Consider the following 14235-nt stretch of genomic DNA (forward strand, 5'->3'; position numbering starts at 1 on the left):
CAACTCTTGATTAATATTCTATAACTTTATTCATTTAATATCACAAATGTTCATCGGATGTAATATTTGGTAACAATTAATTTGGCCTTGCAAATAATCTAAAGCACACGCAATTGGCTTTAATAAAATTACAAACTCTTCTAAATACTCTATATCTAAATCATTAAAAACATAATTATCATTAATAGTATTTAAATGTTTGAAAACTTTTGCTTTATTAATAAGAAGTTGAGTAATCGAATCAAATAATGAATTCCACCTTGTTGGACAAAGATAAATTAAAGAACAACCTAATATACTTTTAATAACTTCGGCAGATTTCGGACGTCTTTACACGTTTCACAAAAAATTGCACTTTTCAATGGCTGTTAAATGTAATCTATTAACTGGTAAACTTGTAATAGCTTTCATGAAATCTGAAGTAGCTATCAAGCTTAAAGTATGGCTGGCACATCCCAAATGGTGAGGTAGCTACATAATCGGATCACCGTGAACTGATTTTAAGCATTGATGGAAAAATTCCATCATCCATTGAGCGCCTGAAGAGCAACCATAGAGGAAAACAGAGGACAGATCTGATGTTATACAAAAATGTCCCAGGTAGACCATCAGGGCCAACTTAGTGTACATATTTTAGTGCAGCTAACCCGTTCTCAATATCATTGATACTAAAGATGCAGTCAGAAGGTAAAGTATGCTGCGCAAATGGAATTACAGGCAGGCTACTTGCTGAGGAAGGCGCATAGACTGAGTTAAAGTAAGATGAGAAAAGACTGGAGATGATTCAGGATCAGAGAGAGTCCAGGTTTTGGCGGCTTTCGCCTACGTTCGTATACCTTACCTTAGCCTATGGCTATTCAAGGGATACGTACGATTACGGTCGGATTTTACCCCTCCCGCACGTCTTCAATGTATGGAACACGAGCACCGGCCTGTGACCGTACCCGATTTGAAATTAGCCTTTCGGGGCTTCTTTCCCGTTGGGTCATCGGTTTTGTACTATCCAGCGATTACTCATGCCACAGCCACTACGTTTCAGCCTAGGTAGGCTCCTCAACCTTGAGGGGCACTGTCCTTGGCACGGCGGGCCATGTCAGCTACAGTGGGGCTCCCCTCTTCCGTAGTACCAACTTGGTTTTATCGTTGGTGTCAGATGAACCAACCCGAAGTGATAGTTGACCTATCGTCTCTACCACTATTCTAGCTCCGAAAAACCGGCTAGTGGTCGGCCTTGACGGGGGATATTGATCAAAGATCACGGGTCCCCCTTCCCAACAGGGTGCCTATTACCCTGGATGGTTTCGGTTTCCCTGGGTACCATCGAACCCTCACCTCCCTGTTAATCGCCTCTTACGGTAGGCTGGAAGTCGCCGGCGTCGTATTCTATTCCCCGACACCAGGGGTTTGGACTTAGTTGCGTTATGTTTCCATATCGCACAAAGTCCGCGAGCCTTCTCTTACCTGTCCGATCTGTTGGTTAGGGCCAGCTTGGCGAAACGCCTCAGCGCTTCAAATCTGGCTCTTGAACCAACAAACATTTTCACGTCTTCTGTCCACAGTGTACCATCTCTCGTTATGATTTCTTTCAGTCTTTCCCTGGATTCTTCTGACCTCGGACAATTAAACAGTACATGTTTCGCCGTTTCTAAATCTCCGCAGCTAATGCATGAAAACAATAATAAAACAAACATACCATTTGTCCGCTTATTTCTTTGATCCTCTATACATGCTTAACTCAACTCTAATAGTATGTTTATTTTTTCACGATTGTTGGTATACTATTGTTAAGTTAGAATTATAAATAATTTGGGCATATTTACGATTTTAGGTTATTACACGAATATAGGCAATAAACCTAACCATACGGAAAATACTTATACCGCCGTCAAAGCAAAAAAAGTAAGGCTTCAAAAAGTAAACACATTGGGTTTTTTTTAGAAGTTTAATCGATACACCATACACAACCGTAAGGTTGCATGGTATTACTATAAAAATCTGAACAATAAACACATGGCTGGGCAGTATCTTAGATACTAGTATTTATGATACAATTGTATCTTGTATCTTGTATCGAGATACATAATTTGAATGTATCTTTTATCGGGTATTTAAATACTTTATTGACTTGTATCTAGTATCTTTTTTATGATTAAGATACTAGATACATTCAAAAAATATGTTTCAAATTTCATTTATAAAACAATTTTCCTAATTGACCTATAAGTAATAATATGTTAGATAATAATATATTAGATTAAAGTAACTTTGCAGGTGTCTGGCGATAATATTATATCAGCGATATAAGACTTCGTTGATCACCGGTCGCCGACTGACTGACTGATATCCTCCGTCTGTCTCGTGCGTATTATGCATCTGTGCGGTGTTTGTGTAGACTGACAAAGTGACGAAAAAATCATATTTTGTGCATTATTTTAATATTTGTAAAAATTAATTTAATATCTAAATATATTTTATTAAAAACACGGATAACCAAAATAATGCAATTGTTAATATTCTAAAATGCTTAGATGGCAAATTTTATACGGTTTTAAATGCTGATGAAATAATAAATGCAAATTCTTATGTAAAAGCTATATGTGTAACATGTAAAAAGAAAAAAAAGAAAACAGAATTATTTCAGATATGAAAGCAAGTACCTATTTAAAATATGGAAACAACAATATTGTACAATTAATAACATTTTTTAGAGATTGCATATGTCAGAATTGGAAACATATTGGATACATACTTAAAAGTAGGAGGACGTAAAGGAGCAAATACATCAAATGATAATTCTCAAATTCCAACAAAACAAAGAAAACTAACTGAATATAAAATTACTGATCATAAACAAAAATAAACTGGACGAAAATATTATGAGTTACATTATTCTTGGTATGAAACCACTGTTTACAGTGGAAGATGAAAATTTCATAAAAATATTTAAAGGTAAATCCATCAAATAAAAAATATTATACGATATTATTAATTATTTTATTGCATAGATTTAGATTTTAGATTGTGATCTTACAATATATTCTTGAAGAACTCTTAGTCACCGTATAGATGGTGATTAAATAAAAATAAACGACGCAATTAAAAATTTGTTTGAAATGAAACAGTTGTTGGTCACGACAACTGCTGATATTTGGTCCACCAAACATCGTAGTTTTATGGGTGTTACAGCACACTGAGTATTTAAAATATATTCATATATTATGTATTAATTTAATAATAATTGTATATAATGTGTTAATTTAATGATTTTTATAGATTGATTCAATAATATTAGAACGACAAAGCTGTGTACTAGCATGTAACCCTTTTACCGGAAAATATTTATACGATCGTGTGGCTGAAATATTTTATAACATTTTGGGTGAATTTTCTCTATGGCGTGAACAAGTGGTATCAACAATTACCGATAATGGAAGCAATTTTGTGAAATCCGTTAAAGAATTTGGTTGTGATTTTCGAGTAGAGAATGATTCTGATTATTACGGTAAATATAAAATATTAAATGTATCATAATGAATTAATTATGTTTTGTTACACACTTACACAACTTACACACTATATAATATATATTATACTTATAGGTGAGAATAATGATGTACAATATCTGAAATTTAGACCAATTGCCCCTGATAATAATGCGAATGAAGGTGATCCGATTATGTAGCTACCTCACCATTTGGGATGTGCCAGCCATACTTTAAGCTTGATAGCTACTTCAGATTTCATGAAAGCTATTAAAAGTTTACCAGTTAATAGATTACATTTAACAGCCATTGAAAAGTGCAATTTTTTGTGAAACGTGTAAAGACGTCCGAAATCTGCCGAAGTTATTAAAAGTATATTAGGTTGTTCTTTAATTTATCTTTGTCCAACAAGGTGGAATTCATTATTTGATTCGATTACTCAACTTCTTATTAATAAAGCAAAAGTTTTCAAACATTTAAATACTATTAATGATAATTATGTTTTTAATGATTTAGATATAGAGTATTTAGAAGAGTTTGTAATTTTATTAAAGCCAATTGCGTGTGCTTTAGATTATTTGCAAGGCCAAATTAATTGTTACCAAATATTACATCCGATGAACATTTGTGAGTAGTAGGGAAATGTATGTTCTGTAGCCGCCACCGACACCGGCACCGCCACCGCCACCGCCACCGGCACCTCTCCTCTTCACCGCCACCGCCACCGCCACCGCCACCGGCACCTCTCCTCTTCACCGCCACCGGCACCCACCCAGCCATGGAAATCGTAACCGGTACACCGCTCCCCGCCACCGGCACCGCCACCTCTCTTCTTCACCGCCACCGCCACCGGCACCGCCACCTCTCTTCTTCACCGCCACCGCCACCGCCACCGCCACCCGCCCAGCCATATACCACTGACACTACTCCCCGCCAAACCAAAAAGATCAGGCCGCCGTCCTACTACTCACCTCCCAACCATATATCACCACCACTACTCTCAGCCCAGCCATAGATCGTATATATCTGTATGGAAATGTTTATTAAGCATAATGTCTTGATGGATGTTTTCTCACACACTTGTATATATATGTTTTTTCGCTGGTTAATTTTATATGTAAGTAATTAAAACCAACACGGTGGTCAAAGAATCTGTATGGATTTGTTTATTGAACATAAACGTCACGCATATATATATATATATAATATATAAATTAAACACTTATCTTTACACCTATAGCCAAACAGAAAATTAAACGCATATACCTATATACATGCATATTATACGCGCGCGCGCGCACACACACACACACACACACACAAATTATACTGTTTAAGCATGTGACCCTTTTTTTAAAAATTTTCTGCAAAATTGCATTTTTTTTTTTTTTTATTTTTATTTTTTTATATTATCCCTACTACTCCATTACCCACACCATACTTAATAATATATTATATTATAACAATTAATAATTGAGCGTGTGAATATTCAGTCGCAGTTTTGATTTAACAGTGTCAAGTCTTATAGTATTGATTTAACAGTGTTAAAATGGCAGGACCAATAAGTGAAATGAAACGGGTATACAATTATGTTGCTCCTAAATCGCCTTCCGAACTCATCGATTGCAGTAGTTTTACAATTGACTTTGAAAATCGTAAGTTTTTAAACATGGGATTCGAACCAAATAATCAGTTTGATATCGTGTTGCAAATAATTACTCCATCGCGATATGTAAATATTTCATCAGACTTCTTGAAGCGTATTTTTTCATTAATGGGTAATATTTTATCTCACATTCTCGATCCCGCAGTGAAATACAAAAAAATTATATTTTTGGAATGTGAATTGGTTTTGATCACAAGCATGGTGTATAAGGGAGAGCACGTGTTGGTCATCGAGTCTAAAGAAATAAACGGATGCAGAATTTAATTGAATCGAAATGATCTGATGGCACTTCAAGATTTAGAGTGGGCTATTTTCGAAACTATATCAAGAAAAAACGATATTGTGAAACCTATTATTTTAAACCAACTCGATCAAATATCCGAATTCTTTAAAACCGATTTAAATATTGATAAATCTGTGACACTGGAAGAAGTAAAAACAATAATCAAANATACCTATATACATGCATATTATACGCGCGCGCGCACACACACACACACACACACACACACACACACACACACACACACACAAATTATACTGTTTGAGCATGTGACCCTTTTTTTTTTAAAAAATTTTCTGCAAAATTGCATTTTTTTTTTTTTATATTACAATTGAATAACATTTCGCGATTTACAGACAGTAGATTTTCGACAGTTCTATACAAACATCATATATTTCTTAACACGTTTATATACAGCGCGATTTTAAAACGTTCAACAACATAATTGTTTTTTATCACTTTATTTAATATTTTTGAGTTTAAATATTAACATAATGTTTATTTGTGATACTTGTTATGCGTCTTTTACACGGGGAGATGATTTAAAAAGACATAAAAATAAACACGCGGGCATTCGTTTCTCATGCACTATATGTACTTCAACGTTTAGTCGCAGATCCGCTCGTATTCGTCATATGAAAAATATACATCGTAAGTATATATTGTATTAAATTTAATATTTTTTAATAACTTAATTATTTTACAAAGGAATCACCCATGCAAATAACACTATTGAAATAGCTCCTCAAATTTACGTTTCTAATGAACAGCCTGAACCGTCAAACCAAAATAATGAACCCTCTAATGCGATAACCGAAGATACTATATGTATGGATGCATTTGAAAATGAGGATAATACACGAGGTTAGTTTTTAATAGAGCTAGTCCGATTTATATTGCATTTATAAAATTGATTCGATATATAAACCAATGTTCTAACATTTAAAGCACGTGACATATTACAACATATTATAATAATCAAAGTATCACTATACTTACTAAATAATAATTATATATATATTTATAAAAAAAAAATATATGACTAATATAATACAATTTTATGCAACTTATAAACTTATAGGCATTATGCGTCATAAAGTTGATTTCATACCACCAAAAAATGATGAAAATCTAGGGGACAATGAAATTGACGAAGTGGAAATGGCTCGAACACTAGATAAGTTTACGGAGAACTGTGAATCTAATAGCAAACGAAGTAAAATAACATCAAACGGAGATTCTTTATGGAGCAATAGTATTGATGAAAATGAATTGGTCCGAGCACTAGACAGTTATTCGGAACCCGGAAAAGGTAATTGTTCAAGTTTAATGACATTTTCTTTTAGTTTAATTGGTAACTTTATTTTAGATATTGCACGTGATAATCATAAATCAGTACGCATGCCAAACCATCAGAACGATGTAATCGAGATCGCTCCAAACATATTCGTACCAAACAATGCCCCGACATCTAGCGACGAAAAATCTGAAAATGTATGTGGTAATAGTGTCAAAGAAGGAGAAATGGACATCATCTGTGATAAAGGTATGATTTCTTTACATTATCAAGTTATTTAGAAATATACTTTTAGCTAAGGGATATATATATATTATATTTGAAGGTATTAATTCCAATCAAACAAACACCGATGGTTCAAATAAACGCAAACGTATGAATAATTATCCGGCTTCAGCGTCCGGTTTTGTTAAAGTTGCGTCAGCGTTTAACGGGCTTTGTAACGAATATTTTAAAAAGAACAATAAAAATATAAAAGATTATGACGTTTATTTGAAGTTGTTAAAACTCAAATAAAGGATCTATTAGAAACTGAAATCCTGTCATGCCCCATAAAATATAGTATAACAGTAGAGGCAACGTATGGTATACCACATACTAATATGACATCAAATAGAGCATTTAAAACTAAATGTTTACCTTTGTATTTAAGTTGTAATATAGACGATAAATTAGATCAAAATTTCATAAAAATTATTCAAGAGGAAAATGATATGAAGTTAAAAGGGAGCGGATACACTATCATATCCATTGATGGTATTTTAGTTAATATAAATAAGTATACGCCCCTAGGAGGAGGAGGAGGAGGAGGAGGAGGTTCATCTTATATTAAACTGCCGGGTTGTATTGAAAATAAAAAAGCTATAGTAAACACTAAAAACACGGACGAAAAGTGTTTTAAGTACAGCGTTTTAGCAAAACACTTAAATGCTAGCAGTGCATGCCGAGTAGGACAGCATTTTGATGAAATAGAAAACATGTATGATTTTTCAAAATTAAACTATCCGGTGCAAGTGAAAGATATAAAACATAAATTTGAAGCTCATAATCCTAACGTTTCGATCAACGTATATAGCCTCAAACGGGGGGTACTCAGCTATAAAAATAATATACAAACAGCTAATATTTCAAGAGTCAAACGTTTTAAGAAAAAATCTGTACAATATATTGTTTACCCGATAAAAGTGTGTGTAGAGGAACTCGAGGACCACCACGACCTATTATTATTTGGAGACGGTACCGGTAAACAACATTATTGTAGGATTACGAGTCTTTCAAGGCTTGTACGATCGCAGATTACATTACATACTAGCTGTGCTGCAATATGTAAAAGATGTTTTAAGAGCTACTCGGCGGGGATAGGCGTTACTAGTGCTGAACAACGGCTGGCTGACCATATGCTGTTATGCAACAAAAACAAACCTCTACGGCCCAAAATGCCTCCACCAAACACGTTTATGAAATTTGAAAATTATGAACGGACGCAAAAACATCCATTCGCAATATACGCTGATTTCGAATCTCTTCTAGTTAAACAAAATAACTCCAATAATACAAGAAATACCAGCATAATTCATAATCATGACTTGATGAGTTATTGTTACTATATAAAACCTTCCGAAGATATTCCAATCGAACTACTGAATAAATATAATATTTCAACCGAACCAGTAATGTTCAGAGGAGATTCTAGTTTGGGCAAAGGAGATGTTGCAAAGAGGTTCATGGAGGACATTGTGGAGGTCGCTAAGAACATAGAAAAATTATTACAAACTAATGTACCCCTTACAATGACTATGGAGAACAACAAAACACACAGAGATATTGTAGATCTAGGGACCTGTCCGTGTTGCAAATCAAAATTTAATGACAATAATTTACCTGTACGTGATCATAATCATTTAACTGGGGAGTACAGACATACAGTTTGTAATAATTGTAACTTGAAAATGCAACAACCTAAATTCGTTCCATGTTTTTTTCATAACTTATCCGGCTATGACTCACACTTTCTCATTACACAACTAGGTTATGACACACAATTGATAAATGTAATACCTAATACTGAAGAAAAATTTATATCATTTACGAAGTATATTTCTAACACATTCAAAATAAGATTTGTCGACACATATCGTTTCATGGCATCTAAATTAGAAAACCTTGCTACCAATTTAGCACGAAGCGATATCTCAAAGTTTAGAGAAACTACAAAAATATTTGGCGTAAATGATTTAGACCTAGTGACTCGAAAAGGTTTCTATCCGTACGAGTATACGGATAGTTGGGAAAAATTAAATGAAACTAATTTACCAGCAAAAGAACATTTTTATAATTCACTAACAGAAGAGCACATATCAAATGATCACTATAATCATGCCATGGAAGTCTGGAACCGATTCAACTGCAATACTTTGGGTCAATATAGTGATGTATATTTAAAAGTAGATGTCATGTTGCTTGTAGACATTTTTGAAAACTTCAGAGAATTATGTTTGGAGACGTACGGATTGGACCCCAACTATTATTTTACTGCTCCAGGGATGTCGTTTGATTGCATGCTTAAATATACTGGAGTAAAACTTTCACTTTTGTCAGATTATGATAAAATATTGATGATGGAAGCAGGCATCAGAGGTGGGTTAACACAGGCCGTGAAACGTTATGCCAAGGCCAATAACGTGAAGGTCCCCGACTATGACCCATTGAAACCTGACTCATGGATTATATACTTGGACGCAACTAATCTGTATGAGTATATTTCAGGTTATTTTTATATTAAATGATTTATTTATATTTTGTTATATAGTTATGGATGGGCAATGAGTCAGTTCATGCCCAAGGATGGATTTGAATGGTATGAAGACGACTTAAGTGTTGAAAACATTTTAAATTTGTTGGAGGGCATTAACGAATCCTCAGAGGTGGGATATGCATTGGAAGTCAATGTGTCATATCCATGTTCTCTGCACGATGACCACAACGATTTGCCATACCTTCCAGAAAGAATAGTCCCACAGGGTTCAAAAATTAAAAAACTTGTTGCAAATTTAGAATCGAAAAAAAATTATATTGTTCATTATATGGCTTTAAAACAGGCGCTTGAAGCAGGACTGATATTGGAAAAAGTGATTATTTTTATTTATTTTTATTTATTGTAAACAATTTTATTTAACTATTTCTACAGGTTCATAGAGTTTTAAAGTTCAACCAATCTCCATGGCTTGCTAAGTACATAGATTTGAACACTACTATGCGAAAAAACGCGTCAAATGATTTTGAAAGAGATTTTTTTAAACTTATGAACAACGCTGTGTTTGGTATTTTAGTATACAACTTTAAAAAAACTGTTGAGTTATTATATTTGACGTTTTTTCCAGGGAAAACAATGGAAAATGTTAGGAACAGGATGAAGATGGAGCTCGTTTCTGATGATAAAAAATATGCAAAGTTGATCAATAGAACTACATTTAAAAACATAACAATATACAATGAAAACCTCGCAGCCATACATTTAGAAACTGACGAGTTAAAATTTAATAAACCGATATATGTAGGGTTTTCGATATTGGACATTTCAAAGACTTTAATGTACGACTTTCATTATGGATCGATGAAACACCACTATGACAAAAATATTGAACTTATGTATATGGATACAGGTAATATATTATATTATACACTTTGAATTCAACTAATATTTATTTATTTTTTTTTGAACTATTTCAGATTCTTTTGTATATACCATCAATACTAAGGATTTTTATAATGATCTAAGGCAAAACCGACATTTATTAGAACGGATGGATACGTCAAACCTTCCCACAGATCATCTGTGCTATTTTACCAATCGAAAGAAGGTCCCAGGGACATTCACTGACGAGACTCATGGGAAAGTTATACACGAATTTGTTGCCCTGAGAGCTAAAGCATACGCGTATAACTTAGCAGGGGTGGAAAATATTAAAGCCAAAGGAGTGAGAGGACATGTGGTGAAAAACCACATTACTATGGAGGACTACAAGAAATGTTTATTTTGGGACGGACCAATAATCGATAATGAGCAAGCAAGACAGTTGGCCATTCAACAGTCAAAGTTATTTGAATCAACCGGCGTTAAATCCACATCTAATCTGTACACTCCGTTTAGAGTTAACAAATGTCTTAGATCATTTAAACATGATATGAAAACCATCTCAACCGTCAAACTAGCTCTTAGTCGCTTCGATGACAAAAGGGTAGCGTGTGAAGATCTGATACACACATTGGCTTACGGACATTATCGTGTACAGTGAGTTATAATAATAAACTATTATGCTTAAAAAATAAATAATTAATAATTTGTTTAATGATTCAGAGAACTCGAATTAATGGAAATGTTGGAAGCTGATTTACTGGAAGATTTCAATGTTTAAATTATTTAAAAAACCATATTAATACCTTGGCACATGGACATTACAAGTTATAGTGAGTTGAGATAAATATATTATCATTATTTATACATATATATATATATATAATAATCTAATTATATCTATGTTACAGTCAAGAATTTTAACGAACACAAACATGAAGTATTCATTATATTTTTTTTTTTTTTTATTTGCATAATGTAAACTGTTTATAATGTATAAAATGTAAACTGCATATAATGTAAAAAAATAATTTAAACTATATGTAAACTGTATATAATGTAAACTTCATATAATGTAAAAAAAAATAATTTAAGCTATATGTAAACTGTATATTACTATGTAAACTATATGTAAACTGTATATAATGTAAAAATAATTTAAATTGTACATAATGTAAAATATAATTTATACATAGTGAAAATTAAGTTATAATCTTAAATTATCAACATACCATTTTTTTAATGCAAATGCTTTATTCAATGTACATTGTATTGGATTGAAATCCTTATGAAAACTACAGCATGGTAGTGATTGTCCAATCAATGAACAAATCCGAGGACATCCAAAGAGTTCCAAGTCGTAGACGGTGGCGTGCGGCGTAAATTCGATGATTAACCGTTGTTTTTGCAAACCTTTAACGTAAATTCTATCGAATTTAATCGATTCGAATATTTGATGTATTTCTTTATACTCTACATCACCGTAATCCGGAGACAAACCGTGATGCAGCCGTTGTAGCCAACTGTTTACACTTCGACTTTTCGCATCTTGTTTTAAAGATGTATGTTTAAATATCCAGTGTTGATTGAACGATGTCTCAGTGTCTACTATAGACATTTCTTTAATAAAATACTTGTCGTTGACTCCGACAACGCACTGAATGTCCAAGATAGCCGATGACATATTTACAGATTAATAATAATAATTTGCTGTACCGAACAGATTCACTTCTGAACTACCACTGGAACTATATTTTAATATCATTCTTATTCACCCATGAATTATGAGAATCGTCAAATCCCACCCACTTGACATATATCTGATTCCCCTTCTTTCGTACAATTTTTTCAATTAAATAATCATTAGGATAATTTGTTTTAGATATCTCTTCGTTATAAAAACAACCAGCTATTGGATAATCATTATAATCATGTAACTGATAAGTTGGCGGTATTGTTTTGTTTATTTTTACTATTGTGAATATTTCTGTTGACCAATTGGGTAAAAATCCTTTTGAAAAAACTCCTTTGTGAGTGCTTATTCGAACTTTATCGCCAACGCGAAATTTTACTTTTTTATTAGTGATTAAACGTTGTTTCATAGTCACTAGTGAAGGATTTTCATCTGCCTGCAACGGTGTCATTCCAATCGTTCTATGTTTTGTATTGTTGTAATTATCTATCAGCATTGGTAAAATAGATATCCATTTATGTGAACCTCGAGCAGTAAACTCTCTATACATGTTTGTTTTCAGAGTGCGATTAAACCTTTCGACAAAACAAGCTTTTGTCGTAGAATATGTGCTATACTTTTTTATATTATACTTTGTCATTAACGTATCAAATTTTAAATTATAAAATTCTTTTCCATTAACTACTTGCAGCAGTTTAGGCGATCTATCAGTAAGTATCGTAGACATGGCCTTGGTCACCTCACCACCCGTTTTTGTTTTTAATGGTATAGTCCAGGCGAATTTTGTAAAACAATCAATCACACAGAGGATATAATTATATCCATTGTTTTTCTTTGAAAGTGGTATCATCTCAACCAAATCAGCCTGCCATAAATCGTTTTTTCCGTACACGTTTACTCTTCGTCTTGTATAATTTTTCCTAGCTGGACTGTGAAGTTCAATTGCTATGCTACGTTTAGACATTTGGTATTTTCTTTGTTATACCAGCTTCATAGAGTTCTTCAAAAATAGATAGTATCTCGTTTGAAACACCCGTGTTTCCCGCAGATTGAGAGGCTAAAAGAAGTCGCAACCTATCAACCAACTCATTCGGGTCATTCCAATATACTAAATTATGAGTTTGTAATTGCACACCCGATCCCGAGGAAAATAGCTTGGAAATAATTTGTGTATACTTTGTACCGCCTTTCTTAATTTTTGTTCCGTCTAGTGTTAAATGTGCCGAAGTTTGAATCAGTATTTCTTAATATGTATTTAAATCATTATCAGTGTATTGCATTGGATATCTGGAAAACAATAACTCAGCAAGTCCCGGTGTTAGCTGATAAGATGCATCTTTTATAATTATTGACTTGTTTATAAATTTCACTTCTTCTCGACCTAATTTGATATCACCATTAGAATATTTTTTTGGACCATATATTTTATCTTTTTGATCTTCTTCTAATTTCCGAAAAATTTCGGTCTGGTTATCGGAATGTAGGGTAGAGTTTGAAATTGTATCATTATCGGCTTCGGAAGTTTGTGATTTGTCATATAATTTGTTCAATGGTTCGATTATCGGTTTAAATGTTTGCGATACATAAGATTGAATATCAGCTTCACCTCTTTTTAATGCTTCAAATTTACGTTTAATGTTTTTCTTGGCAATAACTAATTCGTTCAACACTGTACTTTCACCTTCCATGGTTAAAAATTAACTGTATTATTTTTATATAACGACAAATGTGTCAAAACCGTGTCGATACCGGCCGTTGTCACGTTCACAGTCCTTACTTATAACAACAAAATTAAACCTTCCCCTACTCCAACACAAAGTACAATACTCTTTAAACTCGGAATAATTCATATCGCCCGAACAGTGTTCCATGTACACGTGTTTTAAGTTCGTCTCGTCTTGTTTAAACAAAATTATCATGTTGCTATTGTCTCGAATAAGTTGTTTTGGTATGCGGGCGAATGATTGTGCTAGATAGAACACATCGATATTGTTATGTCTACAACGTGTGTAGTAAGAACGTACGATATTTTGATTTTCACATAAAATATCGTCAAATATAAAAACAGAGTCTGGTAAGGCTTTTTCTGGTGAGATAACCTCATCGTTTTCATGAAAAGTGAATAACTGTACACCATCTACATCTTTTAAGATTTCACAAAGCATTTTATATTTAGGTTG

General features: G+C 33.3%; 1 protein-coding gene across 1 annotated transcript; it reads left to right on the plus strand.

Annotated features, from left to right (window-relative positions):
- The first annotated feature begins 5031 nt into the window (after positions 1–5031).
- On the plus strand, positions 5032–5526 carry LOC111027965. Its single transcript, XM_022306483.1, has one exon. It carries the CDS (start codon positions 5032–5034, stop codon positions 5410–5412), a length of 381 nt encoding a protein of 126 aa, XP_022162175.1. The 3' UTR covers positions 5413–5526.
- The last annotated feature ends 8709 nt before the right edge of the window (positions 5527–14235 follow it).

This window comes from Myzus persicae, unplaced genomic scaffold, assembly GCF_001856785.1.
Source record: "Myzus persicae strain clone G006 unplaced genomic scaffold, MPER_G0061.0, whole genome shotgun sequence".
Taxonomy (NCBI): domain Eukaryota; kingdom Metazoa; phylum Arthropoda; class Insecta; order Hemiptera; family Aphididae; genus Myzus; species Myzus persicae.

Bases quoted from the DNA above. Each gene is read 5' to 3' on its own strand.
- LOC111027965 (XM_022306483.1), top strand. From the start codon at position 5,032: ATGGCAGGACCAATAAGTGAAATGAAACGGGTATACAATTATGTTGCT.